This window comes from Hemiscyllium ocellatum, chromosome 1, assembly GCF_020745735.1.
Source record: "Hemiscyllium ocellatum isolate sHemOce1 chromosome 1, sHemOce1.pat.X.cur, whole genome shotgun sequence".
NCBI lineage: Eukaryota > Metazoa > Chordata > Chondrichthyes > Orectolobiformes > Hemiscylliidae > Hemiscyllium > Hemiscyllium ocellatum.
The window spans coordinates 146,685,685-146,703,825 of record NC_083401.1 but is presented as its reverse complement, the minus strand read 5'-3'; the positions used below and the strand labels follow the sequence as shown (position 1 = coordinate 146,703,825).

The 18,141-nt window shown below is 42.7% G+C and overlaps 1 protein-coding gene across 1 annotated transcript in view; it reads left to right on the top strand.

The window, feature by feature from the left end:
• The window catches only part of LOC132816786 (calcium uniporter protein, mitochondrial-like), a 172,533-nt gene that overhangs the window by 104,631 nt on the left and 49,761 nt on the right, over positions 1-18,141 (top strand). The window contains exon 2 of the mRNA XM_060826732.1: positions 13,367-13,442. Within this exon, the coding sequence (XP_060682715.1) occupies positions 13,367-13,442 (76 nt within the window). The remainder of the gene's footprint in view (positions 1-13,366; positions 13,443-18,141) is intronic.

The following is an 18,141-nucleotide window of genomic DNA, read 5'->3' as shown; positions in this document are numbered from 1 at the left end:
AGTTACTTTGGAAGAAAAGCAAGAATTGATTTTTGGAACTGAGAAGGCTCTGAGTGAATGTAACACAGGTGCTTGAATGGAAGGGTTTCTGCTGGCAAGGAGGATTGCTAACTAAAGGACATACTTTTGAGGTAATTGCATTCAAAACCAGAGAGGAGGAGGGTTTTTTTTAAATACAGTGAATAATGATCTGGAGTGCACTTCCTAAAAGGATGGTGAAAATGGACTTGATAACTTTAACAAGAGAATTTGAAACCAACTGTTGTAAGACTAAATATATAGCATGTCGAAGGAGATGGTGTGTGTACAACAGCAAATGGACACTTGCGCTGATACCAAAATACTGAGATGAATTAGAGTTCAGTGTCTTGCTTTAAATCTGGGCCAAACTTAAGGAATTAATTGGTTCTCTATTACTTCTCTGAAATTCTGTGTGAAGTGAGCTTGTGCAGACATTTTTAGTCAGAAAGTGGAGCTGGAAAAGCCCAGCCGGTCAGGCAGAATCCGAGGAGCAGGAGAGTGAATGTTTTGAGCATAAGCTCAGGATCTTGATGAAGAGCTTCTAGCACCATACTCTTTTGACTCTGCAGTCCTCACGTTCTCCCAAACGTCATTTTTGTATGACATTGGAAGGCATTGTTTCAATTCAATAACTCAGAGCTCAGAGCCTGGCTATAGAAGCTTCCTGGTGTTCAATGTGTGTTTAGGGTGATTATTGATTTTCTTGTTTTGCTAGCAGTTATTTAAATTCAGCAGACCTATATGTTGGTTGATTGCAAAAATAAACAAGAGAATTAATCTGAAGAAGCTCTCAATTCGAAATATAATCGAAAGCTCTCCATCAGAAAAAGTTGTGAGGAAACTGCCTATGGTGATGAAGGGTACTCTATGCCATTCGATGCAAAATAGTATTCTTTAAAATTAATCATGGTTTTATTTTTACTAAGGCACTGCAGCTTTGAGTATATTGACCTTGTGAGGAGTACAGCATGGGCTTACAAGATAACTTAATCCCTGAAGTGCAGGTATGAGGGGAGATTGTACAAACAAGGGGTGTTTTCTCTAGAATCCAGAAGGTTAAGGGTTAGATTAGATTAGATTACTCTCAGTGTGGAAACAGGCCCTTCGGCTCAACAAGTCCACATCGACCCGCCGAAGCGCAACCCACCCATACCCCTACATTTGCCCCTTTACCTAACACTACGGGCAATTTAGCATGGCCAATTCACCTGACCTGCACATCTTTGGACTGTGGGAGGAAACCGGAGCACCCAGAGGAAACCCACGCAGACACTGGGAGAATGTGCAAACTCCACACCGTCAGCCGCCTGAGTTGGGAATTGAACCCGGGTCTCTGGTGCTGTGAGGCAGCAGTGCTAACCACTGTGCCACCGTGCCGCCCACTAAATCTGATCTAGATTGTGATCTGATCAAAGTCTTCAAGATATGAACAGAAAAAGACAGGGTAGCTAAAGAAGAACGGTCTCCACTGGTTGGGGATTCTCGAACTAGAGGGCACAGACTAAAGATTAGGGCCAAACCATTTAGAAGACATGTTAAGAAGCACTTCTACACACAAAAAGTAAATGATTGCCTTCCACCAATGGCAGTTGATGGTGGATCAGTTGTTAATTTTAAATCTGAGATTTTTGTTGAACAAAGCTATGAAGGGGATTGGGCCAAAGGAAGGTATATGGAGTAAGGCCACAGATCAGCCATGATCTCACTGGAGGTGGAATAGGCTCAACAGGCTAAATGGCCTACTCTGTTCCCATGCTCCTTTCTTTCCTGTAATATCTCAGTATAGATTAGGATTACACTGGAGGTGTGAGGATCGATTCTGAATTCCTGAATCATCACCTCTGGGGGTTAGAGAATATTTGTGCAAAACTCTCCCTGAGGGGCTGAATGGTTGGAGTTAAAACCACAATGGGGCAAATTGGTTTTGTTCACCTGAAGAGTTAGTTTTGTTGGGTGGTTTTTGTTTTGAGTGATGGAAATCTTTCTCTAATGTAAATTGAATATGACATGGTTTGGCTTCTTTATGGTGAATTTCATGTTCGTAGAACTTTTCTTGCTTTTCTACAGGGTAACTGACAAGTAAAATAATTTTTTAAAGAATGCTTTCATTGGCCAGTGCATTACGAATTCTAAGTCATGAGTTTACAAAGTGGATTGAAAGATCAGAGGGAGGGGTAAGGAGAATGAATTGAAGCTGTTGTGTCTCATCATCAGTGGATCGTTTTAATATGACCTGACAGTCGTACTGCACCTTAGCTCTGGTCAGTTGAAGTCAAGTGTGGCACTGGAAAAGCACAGCAGGTCAGGTAGCATCCGAGGAGCGTGAGAATCAATTTTCAGGCATAAGCCCTTCATCAGGAATGAAGCTTGTGGGCTGGGGGTGCTGAGAGATAAATGGAAGGGGGGGTGGGGGGGCGCTGGGGGTAAGATAGCTGAGAATGTAAAAGGTAGATGAAGGTGGGGAGAATGTGATAAGTCAGTGAGGAGGATGGAGCGGATAGATGGGAAAGACGATGGACAGGTCAAGAGGAAGGTGCCGAGTTGGAGGCTTGGGACTGCGATAAGGTGGGGGGAGGGGAGTAACAAGGTCAGAAACCCCCCAGTCCTCACCTTCCACTCCACCAACCTCCATATACATGGCATCATCCTGCACCACATTTGCTGCCTACAAACCAAGTCCACTACTAGGGATATATTTCCCTCCCTAACCCTATCAGTGTTTCGGGGAGACCATTCCCTCTGCGTCTCCCTAGTCAGATCCACATCTCACCCCTCCCACCAGCCTACACCCCATTCCCAGCACCTTGCCCTGCCACTGCTAGAAGTTCAAAACGTGCGTCCACACCTCTCCCCTCACCTTCCTTTCAAGGCCCCAAAGGATCCTTCTACATCTGACAGAAATTCACCTGTACTTCCACAAATGTCATCTACTGTATCCTTTGCACCCAATGTGGTCTCCTCTACATTGCGGAGACTGGACGCCAACTTGTGGAATGTTTCAGAGAACATCTCTGGGACACCAGCACCAACTAACTCCACTGCCCTGTGGCTGAACACTTCAACTCCCCCTCCCACTCCACCAAGGACATGCAGGTCATGGGCCTCCTCCTTCACCAAACCTTAACCACCTGATGCCTGGAGGAAGAATGCTTTATCTTTCACCTTGAGCCCTGCAACCACACGGGCTTAGTGTGGATTTTACCAGTTTTCTTATTTCCCCTCCCCTCACCTTATCCCAGTCCCAAGCCTCCAACTCTACACCGCCTTCTTGACCTGTCCACCTTCCTTCCCACCTATTCGCTCCACCCTCCTCCTGACCTATCACCTACTCCCTCACCTTCATCTACCTATTGCATTCTCAGCTCCCTACCCCTCTCATTTATCTCTCAGCCCGCTGGCACACAAATCTCATTCCTGATGAAGGGCTTATGCCCGAAACATCAATTGTCCTGCTCCTCGGATGCTGCCTGACCTGTTGTGCTTTTCCAGCGCCACGCTCTCAACTCTGACCTCCAGCATCTGCAGTCCTCACTTTCTCCTTCTGGTCACTTGAAGCATAACACTCTATTGGAAGCACACTCCTCTGTTGTAATCTAAAACTAAAACTTTAGCTTTTTATTATTAAAATTAATGACTGAGGAATTTAATGCTTGGGCATAATATTTAGTCCGAATAAGCGTGTTAGATTCCAGTACCACGATATCCAGACCCAGTTTCTTGAGTTTCAGGAGATCATGTAAGCATCAGGTAAAACATTGTGTTGGAGGCCCACTCACCTCAGAAGCTGAATTGATAAAAGTTTTAAAAGAGAAGTGGATAAATATCTGAAAAGAGTATGGAAACGGGGAGGAAATGGAATTAAGATTGATAGCGATTTCAGAGATCTAGTACACGTGCGATGTGCTAAAGTACATCCTGCTATACTATAAACTCTGTGATTTTTATGAAAACCTCCTTGAGTAACCTTAGAGGAACAGCTCAGAGATTTTACTTTTCCATTTCTACAGACAGAAAATAAATACATTATTTGGTGCTAGGAATGGGTAGCACATCTAATTGAAATAGTGCATTATTGCAGAGAGCTGTCGAGACTGGGTCATTGAGTGTATTCAAGGCTCAGACAGATTCGTAATCAGTGAGAGAATCCAGGGTAATGGGACAAAGGCAGGAGATTGGAAGTGAGCATGATCAGATCAGCCATGGTCTTGGTGAATAGTGGAACAGACTCATTAAGCCAATGGTCTATTACGTCTTAAGTGGGATCCTATCATTTTTCATTTAATTATGTTTACATTTTGTTAGGATTTTAGGCCCCATTACTGCTGAGCAGAACTAAGTCATGCCTACCCATTTCATGTAAATTGAAAATGTGAATTTTTATGAATATTAAGTATCACCTAAGCCCTAGGTGCAATATTCATATTCTGGGCTAGTTCTACCTTCTAAGGATTTCGGCAGATCTTCGAGGTGATAAGTCGTAGGGTGGCATGGATTCATATGATTTTTAATAATTTGAAACTATGCTAAACACTTGTGTATTGTAATCCAAATAATTTTATTCTAGATACTGAAAACAATATTCTTCAAGTCTACACTGCAATACATTCATAACCCTAGCCTGTTTGATTCATAAAATTTCAACATCATTTTCTTAGTACAGTTTAATGGCAATGCAAAACTTAGTTAAATTACACCAAGAAGAAACTTCTTCATTTACGTAATTGTTAACTTATTTCTGCTTTGGTTCCTGCCATGTAAATGTGTCCCTTGGAGACCCTGGAATTAGACTGCTCATATGTTAACACCAATCCATCACTTTTTACCCTAACTCATTCCCTAAGATCTGACAATATTACTTCCATCGTTTTCTCTTCTGGTGAGTCAAGGTGTTTTTAAACCTATGTTTCATACCACCGCTCAAGTTTTTCTCCCCTATTCACTTCTTTGGAATATCAGCAACGTACTTCCTTCGTTTTGCGATAGACATGACATAGCTCAGTGGGTTTTCTTGTTTAAGCATGTGTTGCAGATTATGATTGTGTTCCTAATTCCATAAGTAGCATGCTGAGAAAATTTCACTCTGCTTTGCAGAAGAGGCCCTTTCATTTTATTTTTGAATTATAAAGTTTATAAAGTCTTCCATTGAATTATCATGGTTGGGTACATTGCACACTGGAAAGCTTTTGAAACTTTTGAAAATATGTCCTTTTACAAATTATTTAGGCAATGTTTTTAAATGATGCTGGGAGAAAATATTTTTCAACTATTTTGTACTTTTGTTTCGAATCTCTTCTTCCCGAAACTGGCCTTTTATAGCTACAAAGATAAATTGAAATTATCACTGAACTGCTTCTGTAGTTTTTCTGAAAGAGGTCCACTTAACCTTGCCCCACAGTCCTACAGATTTTCCCACACCAAGTATTTATCCAATTCCCTTTTGAACTTTTATTGAGCCTGTTTACACTGTTCTTTCAAGCCGTAAGTCTTTCCTCATAAGATCTTTTTTGTCAAGTTTGCCAATGAGATTCCATTTTTCTCAGGTTACCAACTCCTCTACCACTTTCAACAGTTCCTTCTTCACTGTAATATGGTTTAATGAAGACGAATAAATAAATCTCTCCCCAGTTTTCTGTGCTGAAAGAATCTCTCTCTCATTTTGCTGCAGAACTGATGATCTGTTTCATTTCTTTCTTGTCTGCACCCAGTCCCGGGCCTTGATAAGCCCAGTTAGCATTTTATTAGTGAAGGTGGTCAGGTAGCTTGGTTGGACAGTCTGCTTGTGACCCGGAATGATACCAACAGTGTGGGTTCAATTCCCACACTGGCTGAGGTTACCTCGAAGGATTCACCTTCACAATGATTAGATTAGATTAGATTACTTAGTGTGGAAACAGGCCCTTCGGCCCAACAAGTCCACACCGACCCGCCGAAGCGCAACCCACCCATCCCCCAACATTTACCCCTTCCCTAACACTACGGGAAATTTAGCATGGCCAATTCACCTGACCCGCACATCTTTGGACTGTGGGAGGAAACCAGAGCACCTGGAGGAAACCCACGCAGACACGGGGAGAATGTGCAAACTCCACACAGTCAGTCGCCTGAATTGGGAATTGAACCCAGGTCTCAGGCGCTATGAGGCAGCAGTGCTAACCACTGTGCCACCGTGCTGCCCACAGTCTCTCCTGTCACCTGATGCATGGTCATCCTTAAATTAAGCCACCACCAGTTCTCTCTGTCTAATGAGAGAATAGTCCTCTGGCCGGTTAAGACTATGGTGACTTTTTTTTGTATTCAGTGATTTATAAGGGTTTAGCATAGCTTCTTTCTTTTATATTCTATGCTTCTATTTATAAAGCCAAACAGCTATTTTTTAAACTGACCTCTCCAAACTTGCCACCTTAAAAGACTTGTTTATCTAAACCCTCTTAAAGAATGGTACTAGTTGGTTTTTATTGCCTCCTTCATTGTTCCTAACAAACAAATCACTTTCTGCCTCTCTGCACGAAACTGCATCAACTACATATCTGCCCATTTCCTCCTGAAGTCTGTTATTCTTCACAAAGTCTGCAATAGGATGTATCGTAAACAAGAAACATACTGATCCTTTCCTCCCCATCTTGTTTAATTACCTCAATGATAAGAAAGTAAGCTAAATACAATTTAGAACCACTTTCAAAACATGAGATTTTCTTTCCCCCGTTGATGGTACTTGTTCTTTATTTTTCCTACTTTGATTTACTTGCACCATGTGAAAGGGGAATAAGCCATGCCTGCAAATCAAGCAAGTTTTTACTTTTCATACATAGACAACTTTTACATGTAGTACCACTTGTAGTTCTAAAGAAAATGTCGGAGTCTAAATCCTCACATTAACAATTTTGTAATATTACAAATTTTCTTAACATAGAACATAGAAGGATACAGCGCAGTACAGGCCCTTCGGCCCTCGATGTTGCGCCGACCGAGTCCTACCTAACCTATACTAGCCCAATAACTTCCAAATGCCTATCCAATGCCCGCTTAAATGAACATAAAGAAGGAGAGTTCACCACTGATACGGGCAGGGCATTCCATGAACTCACAACCCGCTGTGTGAAGAATCTACCCCTAACATCTGTCCTATACCTACCACCCCTTAATTTAAAGCTATGTCCCCTAGTAACACCTGACTCCATTAGCGGTAAAAGGTTCTTAGTATCTACCCTATCTAAACCCCTAATCATCTTATACACTTCTATCAGATCTCCCCTAAACCTTCTCTTCTCCAATGAGAACAGCCCCAAGTGCCTCAGCCTTTCCTCATAAGATTTTCCTACCATTCCAGGCAACATCCTGGTAAACCTCCTCTGCACTCGTTCTAAAGCTTCCACATCCTTCCTATAGTATGGCGACCAAAACTGCACACAATACTCCAGATGAGGCCTCACCAGAGTCTTATACAACTGCAACATGACCTCAGGACTCCGGAACTCAATTCCTCTGCCAATAAAGCCCAGTACACCATATGCCTTCCTCACAGCACTATTTACCTGGGTGGCAACTTTCAGAGATCTGTGTACATAAACACCAAGATCCCTCTGCTCATCCACACTACCAAGTAGCCTACCATTAGCCCAGTAATCCATCATCTTGTTATTCCTACCAAAGTGAACGACTTCGCACTTAGCTACATTGAATTCCATTTGCCACATTTCCGCCCAGCTCTGCAACTTATCTATATCCCGCTGTAACCTACCACTTCCTTCCTCACTATCCACAACTCCACCGACTTTTGTGTCATCCGCAAACTTGCTTACCCAGCTTTCAAGTCCTTCCTCTAGATCATTTATAAAGATAACAAAAAGCAATGGTCCCAAAACAGATCCTTGTGGTACACCGCTAGTAACTGCGCTCCAAGATGAACATAATCCATCAACTACTACCCTCTGTCTCCTTCCAGCCAGCCAATTCCTAATCCAAACCTCTAATGTATCCTCAATGCCATACCTCCGAAGTTTTAGCATTAGCCTACCATGGGGAACCTTATCGAATGCCTTACTAAAATCCATATACACAACATCTACTGCTTTACCCTCATCCACTTCCTTAGTCACCTTCTCAAAGAACTCAATAAGGTTTGTGAGGCACGACCTGCCCTTCACAAAACCATGCTGGCTATCCCTGATCACGTTATTCCTACCCAGATGTTCATAAATCTTATCCCTTACCATTCTCTCTAAGACTTTGCCCACCACTGAAGTCAGACTCACTGGCCTATAGTTACTAGGGCTATCCCTACTCCCTTTCTTGAACAATGGGACCACATTCGCTATCCTCCAGTCCTCTGGTACTATTCCCGTTGACAATGACGACATAAAAATCCAGGCCAATGGCTCTGCTATCTCCTCCCTAGCTTCCCATAGGATCCTGGGGTAAATGCCATCAGGCCCAGGAGACTTATCTATATTCATCCTTTCCAATATTCCCAAAACCTCTTCCCTGCATATTTCCAGGGCATCCATTCTAATTATTTGTGATTCCATATTCACATCAGCAACAGTGTCCTGTTCCTGAGTGAATACTGATGAAAAGTACTGATTTAATGTCTCTCCAATCTCCTCCGCCTCCACACACAACTTCCCACTACTATCCTTGACTGGACCGATACCTACCCTAGTCATCCTTTTATTCTTGACATACCTATAGAAAGCCTTTGGGTTTTCCCTAATCCTACCAGCTAAAGACTTTTCATGTCCCCTTCTCGCTTCTCTTAGCTCCCTCTTTAGCTCCTTCCTGGCTACCTTATAACTCTCAATCGCCCCTACTGAACCTTCACGCCTCATCTTTACATATGCCGCCTTCTTCCCTTTCACAAGGGACTCCAATTCCTTACTAAACCACGGCTGCCTCACAAGGCCCTTTACACCATGCCTGACTGGTACATACCTATCGAGGACACGCAGTAGCTGCTCCTTGAACAATCCCCACATCTCATTAGTGTTCTTCTCTTGAAGCCTGTTTTTCCAATCACACAACCTAAGTCATGCCTCACTGCATCATAATTTCCCTGCCCCCAGCTATAGCTCTTGCCCTGCGGCGCACGATTATCCCTCTCCATCACTAAAGTAAAAGTCACCGAGTTGTGGTCACTGTCCCCGAAGTGCTCACCTACCTCCAAGTCTAACACCTGGCCTGGTTCATTACCTAGAACCAAATCCAATATAGCCTCCCCTCTTGTTGGCCTGTCGACATATTGTGTCAGGAAACCCTCCTGCACACATTGTACAAACACCGACCCATCTAATGAACTCGAGCTATAGCTCTCCCAGTCAATATCTGGGAAGTTAAAGTCCCCCATAACAACCACCCTGCTACCTTCACTCTTTTCCTGAATCATCCTCGCAATATTATCCTCTACTTCTCTAGGACTATTAGGAGGCCTGTAGAAAACACCTAACAGGGTGACCTCACCTTTCCTATTTCTAACCTCAGCCCAAACTACCTCAGATGGCAAGTCCTCTTCCATCGTCCATTCCACTGCTGTGATACTGTCTTTGACAAGTAATGCCACGCCTCCCCCTTTTTTACCCCCATGTCTGATCCTACTAAAACATTTGAACCCTGGAACGTGCAACAGCCATTCTTGTCCCTGTTCTACCCACGTCTCTGTAATGGCCACAACATCGAAGTCCCAGGTACCAACCCACGCTGCAAGTTCACCTACCTTATTCCTTATACTTCTGGCATTGAAGTATACACACTTCAATCCACCTTTCTGGTTACAGGCACCCTCCTTAGAGATCGCTGCATTATTCCTAACCTCCCTACACTCAAGGTCCTGTACCCTAAAGCTACAGTCCTGGTTCCCATGCCCCCGCGGAGTTAGTTTAAACCCTCCCAAAGAGCACTAGCAAACCTCCCCCCAAGGACACTGGTGCCCCTCAGGTTCAGGTGTAGCCCATCCTTTTTATAGAGGTCCCACCTTCCCCAGAAAGGACCCCAGTTGTCCAGAAACCGGAATCCCTCCCTCCTGCACCATCCCTGTAGCCACGCATTTAACTGCTCTCTCTCCCTATTGCTCGACTCTCTATCACGTGGCACGGGTAACAAACCAGAGACTACAACTCTGTTTGTTCTAACTCTGAGCTTCCAACCTAGCTCCCTGTAAGCCTGTCTGACATCCTCACCCTTCTTCCTACCTATATCGTTGGTGCCAACGTGGACCACGATCTGGGGCTGCTCCCCCTCCCCCTTAAGGACCCGGAAAACACGATCAGCGACATCACGTACCCTTGCACCTGGGAGGCAACATACCAAACGTGAGTCCCTGTCGCCCCCACAAAACCGTCTGTCTGTACCCCTCACTATTGAGTCCCCAAGAACTATTGCTCTACCTTTCTCCACCCTACCCTTCTGAGCAACGGGGCCAGGCTCCGTGCCAGAGGCCTGAACCTCGTTGCTTGCCTCTGGTAAGTCTTTGTTTTCTTTTTATAGATTGAGTAGTCTCTTGTTCGCTCTCATTCTTTATCTTCTCTTTCTTTCTTTATAAAATTTTGTTCAGTTTTTCTTTAATTTTTCTGTTTTTTTTGTGTAGATATTACTTGACTTCTATGTTCTTTAATTCAATCTCAATGTTCTTTTCATGTTTCTCAGGCACCAAAATCCTTGAAAATTATTAATCACATCTGACCAATCCCTCAATCTGATTTTCAGGAATAAAAATACAAGGATATACTTAGCCTTTTAATTCATAGTTATTTTGTGTGCTGACCATTATTTTCTCCCTTATTAACCCAATAGTCTCTGCTTTACTTCTGTTTATCTGTTTCAACAGCTGCTCACACGTAGCAAAAAGTGCAATTAAAATTGCTAAAGTGAGTTCTTTCTGTTTTGCCAATCAATCTGTTGCTATGCACGGAAAAGATAACCAGTGTATCCTCCATCTCGGCAAAGTGAATATAGAAACAGAGAACAACAGTGTCTCTCATCAATTTAAACTGTGCTGTCACTACCACCTCCAACATGGCAATAATCTAAGACATACATTTATTTTAGAATCTCTCAGTTGCTACTGTTATAAGCAGAGCACAGCATCATTGTGACGATAGTTTGAAAAACTGAACTTGTTGAAATGTTTGAATAAACCCTCATCCTACCATTCGCTGGTCCTGGCTGTATTTTTTTTAAACAAGGAGATGAACAGCCCAACGTGGCATGCAATAATATTTGCAGATAATTACAAGTGAGTAAATTATACCGAAAACAAACACTGAAAGGAAGGCCAATCAGCCATTTAAATTCATCCTAAGACATTCTAAGGTCCCCTGATAAATGGCTTCCAATTGTATCTTGACTCCAGAGGTTTCAATTCGACCACACTTATTGTGTATTATGTATGAGAATCTCTGTATGAGGAATTATTTATTTATCTTAACCTCACCTTACACTATCATGAACTGTGTTCTACAAGCAAATTAATGGAAAATTGTAAATTTGGAATACTAACTATTTTAACTAGGAGAAAGTGAGGGCTGCAGGTGCTAAAGATCAGAGCTGAAAAATGTGAAATAAGTGAAGAAGGGCTTCTGCCCCAAACGCCGATTCTCCTGCTCCTTGGATGCTGCCTGACCTGCTGTGCTTTTCCAGCAACACATTTTTCAGCTCATACTAACTATTTTGTCTGTCTCCAGAAGACAATGTCTCAGAACCTCATTTGTGGAATAAAAAGCTGGATTTCCTCCAATAGTCCCTCATGGTTCGGGCTTTTGTTTCTAGGATTTGGCCTGTGATATTTTGATGAAATAGTTGCAGCACTCTATCATTGTCCTGGTGGCCTGATAACTGCTACACCAGGTATGGTGGTGACCAGCGGATGTATAGTTTGACCATTTTCTCTTAGCCATTTTCTACAATAGCATTAACCTTATTGTTTGCAGTTCCACATTGGTCAAACATGTTTCTGTCAAATAAACCAGGACTGATTTAGCTCAACTCTTGGCTATTTACATAGAACAGTAGAGGACAGGAATGGGGCCCTTCAGTCCACAATGCTGTGCCAAATATGATGCCAAATTAAACTAATCCCTTCTGCCTGACCTTAGTCCATATCCCTCTATCCCTTGCATATGCATGTGCTTATGTATAAGTACCTTAAACACCCCTGTTGTATCTGTCTCCACCACCAGTCCTGACCATGTGTTCCAAACTCCTTCCGCTCTCTAAGTTTAAAAATAAAACTTGCCCGTCACATCTCCTTTGAAATTTACCCCTCTCATCTTAAATGCATGTCCTTAGGATTAGACTTTTCAACTCTGAAGTGTGGGGGCAGGTGGTATTCTGACTGTCAACCTTATCTATACATCTCATAATTTTATAGACTTCTATCAAGTCTCCCTTGAGCCTCTGCTGCTCCAGAGGAAACAGCCTGAGTTTTTCTAGCCTCTCCTTCCAGTTCATCCCCTCTAATCAGGCAGCTTCCTGATAAACCTCTTTTGCACTCACTCCAAAACCTCCACAGCCTTCTTGAAATGTGGTGACCAGAATTGAATACAACTTTTCTCGTGATATTAATGTATTTTTATTTTCTCCTCCAGTGCACAGTATTTTACACCAGTTTGCTTTACGTCTGAGCTATCATTGCTGTACCAGCTTATGTATTCAATCCACCCATTTTAGAATAGAATAGAAAGTTCTTTATTGTCACATGCACTGTAGTACAGGAGTACAGTGAAAAGCTTTTGCAATGCCTGCCTGTAATAGCACCATCTTAGGTACAAATACCTAGGTACAAATCTTGGATACAAAGAGGAATAAAAGGAAAAGTAGTAGCATTACTTAGTCCAAAAAAAAAGTTAGAAACAAAATAGTTATAACATAGTTTAAGGATTGACGTTACACTCCAGTAAAGAGTTTCAAATAGCAGCTGTTCAGGGTGTGGTCTGACCACCCACGCCAGGCCCCAGTCCAACAACTGTCCCGCTCTGCTCTAAGCCTCTGGTCTGCTCCACACCGGCACTCAGCTGCAGTAAGGTGGGCTTGAGAAATCCATTTGGTTTTGTCAATTGTTGTTTTTACATTGTTGCCCCCATTGCTTTTCCTTTCTGTACAAGACAAGCACTCCAGACGAACACCTCTCCTTCCTAGAACAACTGAGATTGGTTTAACTAGTGGATGAAAAGCCTTATGTTGTCACTTCATGATATGGTGTGCTGGAGAACTACAGTACCTCACACCATAGCATTTCAAGTCCTACTTGGTTTGCCATCCTAAAATATAGAAAGTCCACTTTGATTCTAGCAGCTATAAGTTTATGTTCATATTTTGTACACGTTATAAAATTGCTTATATCTATTATGTTTCACAGAAAAGTAGACCAGGACAGCTTTTCAGTTTAAGACAGTGTGGAATGACCTTTTACAGCACCGTAGTATCTTCTGATGGTAAGTCTATGTTGTAATATTTTGAACATTTTAATGAGCCATACTTGGTATTGATTAATATATGATGGTGGCAAAGAAAACCACTTCCAAATATTTAGCTAGATTGTTTGTTTTTAAGAGAGTCATTTGTGGCTTAGCTAGTAGCACCCCATCCTGAGTCAGAAGCTAATGTCGTACTTCAGGACTTAAGCATACAGGTCGCAACTCCAGTGCAATACTGAGGGAGTGCGCCACTGTCAAAGGTGCTGTCATTTGAATGAGAGACCATACCAAAGATCCACCTGGCTTTCCTGTGTGCATGAAAGATTGTACAGCACTGTTTTGAAGAAGAGGAAAAACAGATAAATTATCCCTGGTGTTCAGGCAAATATTCATCCTTAAATTAAAGTTACTAACAGACATTACCTGGCCACTGTCAGCCTGCTGTTTGGAACTTGCTGTCTGGAAATTGGCTGTCACATTCCCGACATGACAACACGGGCTATGTTTCAAAGTCACTTGCTGGATACAAAGTGTTTTGAGATTAGATACTGCATGACTGCAAAGCTTGGAACACAGAAGTGGGATTAATTAAATCCAGTGCTGTCTCCAGTTCTACATGCCATTCAGAGATCAAAGCTAATTATCCTTGGACAACTTTGGACAATCATTCATTCTCTGATTTGGAATTGACAATTCATTAAGCATCAATGATCATTTGTGAAGGACCATTCCATCGTTTAACTTTTTCTTGAAGAAGTGTTTTTTTCAAAAGTTTTGTTTCTGAAAGGTCATTTTAAGTCTGCCATTATATTCTGTACTCCCAAACAGTGAAAGTAGCTTCTCTGTTCCCTTTTAATATCTTGACAATTTGACCAAATCTCCTAAACTATAGGGTGATACCATTCCAGTTTCTGTAACCTCTCCTCAATTTGACCCTTGGAGTCTAGATATCATTCAGGTAAACTGAAACTGCATTTCCTTCAGGTTTTGGTTCAGTGGAGAGAGTTTCTATTTTTGAAACAGAAACTCTGTCTTGAGTTCCAACGCAAAAACGGGCTGGTCATACAAGCGAGACCTATTCATTCATTTTTATACTATTCTATGAAGTAATGTTTAACTTTTTAACTCCTGTTTCCCTTACTACTTTGGATTTTTGTACCTAGGACCAAGATGGCACCATGTGTGGTCGCATTATACACTTATCACTGTACTCCTGTACTACATGTGACAATAAAATCTAAAGTTCAAAGAGATCTGCCTGCTAATAGTTCTCAACCCTTCCCCACTATCTCCCAAAGGAGGGGGAAAACTGTAGAGGAATACGAAGCCTGGCTTCAATAATCTTATGTTTTACTTCTATAGATATAAAGGCCAATATTCTTTCAACCATTTGATTATTTTCTGTACCTGTTCATGCCATTTTAATCATCTAAACATTCTAGTTTGTTTATTCTTGCATTTTAACTTAGTAGCAAAAGAAATTTGGAATATTGCATGCAACTCTGGTCTCCTTGCTATCAGAAAGATGTTGTGAAACATGAAAGGGTTCAGAAAAGATTTACAAGGATGTTGCCAGGGTTGGAGGATTTGAACTATAGGGAGAGGCTGAACATGCTGGAGCTATTTTTCCCTGGACTGTTAGAGGCTGAGGGGTGACCTTATCGAGGTTTACAAAATTATGAGGGGCATGGATAGGGTAAATAGGTAAAGTCTTTTCCCTGGAGTCGGGAGTCCAGTACTAGAGGGCATAGGTTTAGGGTGACAGGGGAAAGATATAAAAAAGACCTAAGGGGCAACGTTTTCACACAGAGGGTGGTATGGGTATGGAATGAGCTGCCAAAGGATGTGGTGGAGGCTGGTACAATTGCAACATTTAAGAGGCATTTGGATATGAATAGGAAGGGTTTGGAGGGATATGGGCTGGGTGCTGGCAGGTGGGACTAGATTGGGTTGGGATATCTGGTTGGCATGGACAGGTTGGACCGAAGGGTCTGTTTCCAAGCTGTACATCTCTATGACAAATAAATGTTTCACTCTCACTGCACTTGTGCCAGGGAGCTAAATTAAACTGGAAGGTTTATGTTCAGTTTGTCATTGTAGAAAGTACAAGCAATGTAGACCGATGTAGGCCCCAAGTCAGTCACTGACTATGACTCTTCTTTCTTCTGTCGATATTTTCTGACCTGGCCACGTGCACAACGCAAGCTTCACACCTGAAACAATTCTACTGCAAACAAAACGAGACTTATGGAGCAGAAGTCGTTTTTCTGAGAATGGGATTTGGAAAGCAGTGTAGGAAAATAAGCGGAAAAGGATGAAAATGATGCTTCTGGCCCACCTGAAGAGTTAGAGACACATACATGAAAGGGGCTTAGAAAAGGGGAAATTGAACCAAAGCTTGCCTTAATGAGACCAATGATGATTCATAGTACAGAAAGCTTCGTTTTACCAGCACCTTTTTTGCACTGGCAGTCTTGGTAAACTGGCAACAATTATATACTTCAAATATATACTCCTGATGAAGGGGTCCGGCCCGAAACGTCGAATTTCCTGTTCCTTGGATGCTGCCTGACCTGCTGTGCTTTAACCAGCAACACATTTTCAGCTCTATACTTCAAATACCACAGATTTACTGTTTTGTTGCAATCTCTACTATATCCATGTAGTCAGTTGAGGATGCTGGTAAGTTTGATTAAAGGCAAAATTTCATTATTATTTGTGATTTATGATGTAAATGAAGCATAGCAGTGATGTATATACCCCCACTTTCTTTTTCTATAACTTTGCGTGTGTTTTTACACTGATTATGTCAACCTCTCGATTATCTGGAATATTTGATTAGCCTGGTCCCGTCGGGGCCAGATAGTAAAAAGCTTCCTGTAATTGGTTGTGTTGTGGGTCTATCTCTTTTGTCTCACCCATTGGACCATGTCCTGAATAGAATCAATATCATTTTAAATTCTGTGGTTGAACAGCTTTACGCATTATCAATTCTAACTTTATTGGAACATAGGAGCCAGAATAGGCTATTCAGCCCCTTGAGCCGCTCCATTATTCCAGGTCATGGTTGAATACCTACCTCAATGCCATATTCCCATGCTATTTCAACATACCTTGATGTCATCAGTAACTTGAAATTTATCAACCTCTAACTTGAACTTACTTAATCATGGACTCATAGAGATGTACAGCAAGGAAACAGACCCTTCGGTCGAACTCGTCCATGCCGACCAGATATCCCAACCCAATTTAGTCCCACCTGCCAGCACCTGGATGATATTCCCGCCAAACCGTTCCTATTCATATACCCATCCAGATGCCTTTTAAATGTTGCAAATGTACCAGCCTCCACCACTTCCTCTGGCAACTCATTCCATACATGTACCACCCTTTGTGTGAAAAAGTTGCCCCGTAGGTCCCTTAGATATCTTTACCCTCTCACCCTAAACCTATGACCTCTAGTTCTGGACTCCCCCACCCCAGGGGAAGAGACTTTGTGTATTTATCCTATCCATACCCCTCATGATTTTATAAATCTCTATAAGGTCACCCCTCAGCCTCCAATGCTCTAGGTAAAACAGCCCCAGGCTATTCAACCTCTCCCTATAGCTCAAATCCTCCAATCCTAGCAACATCCTTATAAATCTCTTCTGAACCCTTTCAAATTTCACAACATCCTTCCGATTGGAAGTAGACCAGAATTACACACAGTATTCTAAAAGTGGCCTAACCAATGTCCTGTACAGCCACGACATGACCTCCCAACTCCTGTACTCAATACTCTGACTATTAAAGGAATCAGACCAAACGCCTCCTTCACTCCTATCTACCTGTGATTCTACTTTCAAGGAGCTATTAACCTGCACTCAGAAGTCTCTTTGTTCAGCAACATTCCCTAGGATTTTACCCTTAAGTGTATAAGTCCTACTAAGATTTGCTTTCCAAAATGCAGCACCTCGCATTTTTCTAAATTATAAACTCCATCTGGCACTCTTCAGCCCATCTAATCAAGATCCCATTGTAATCTGAGGTAACCTCCTTAAGTGTCCACTGCACCTTCAATTTTGGTGTCAACTGCAAACTTATGCTCACATCCAAATCATTTATTTAAATGACAAAAGGTAATGGACCCAGCACCAATCCACTCCACTGATCACAGGCCTCCAGACTGAAAAACAACCCTCCACCACTACCACCCTCTGTTCCCTCACCCTTCAGCCAACCCTGCATCCAAATGGCAAGCTCTCCTGCACTCCACCTGATCCAACCTTGTCAACCGGTCTCCCGTTGGGAACCCACTGAGGTCCACACGGATTCTGTCCACTGCTCTGACCTCACCAATCGTCTTTGTTTCTTCTTCAAAAACCTCAATCAAGTTTGAGAGACATGACCTCCCATACACAGTCATGCCGACCATTCCCAAGTAGTCCCTGCCCTTCCAAATATATGTACATCCTGTCCCTCAGGACCCCACCCAAAAACCCGCCCACCACCGATGTCAGGCCCACTGATCCACAGTTCCTTTGCTTCGCCCCACCGCTCCTCCCAAACCGTGGCACCACACCACCCAATCTCCAGTCCTCTGGCACCTCACCCATGACCACCGATGATACAAACATTTCAGCAAGGGGCCCAGCAATCACCTCCCTAGCCTCCCACGGAGCTCTCCGGCGCACCCGATCTGGTCCCAAGGCTCCACCCACCTCCACACTTTTCA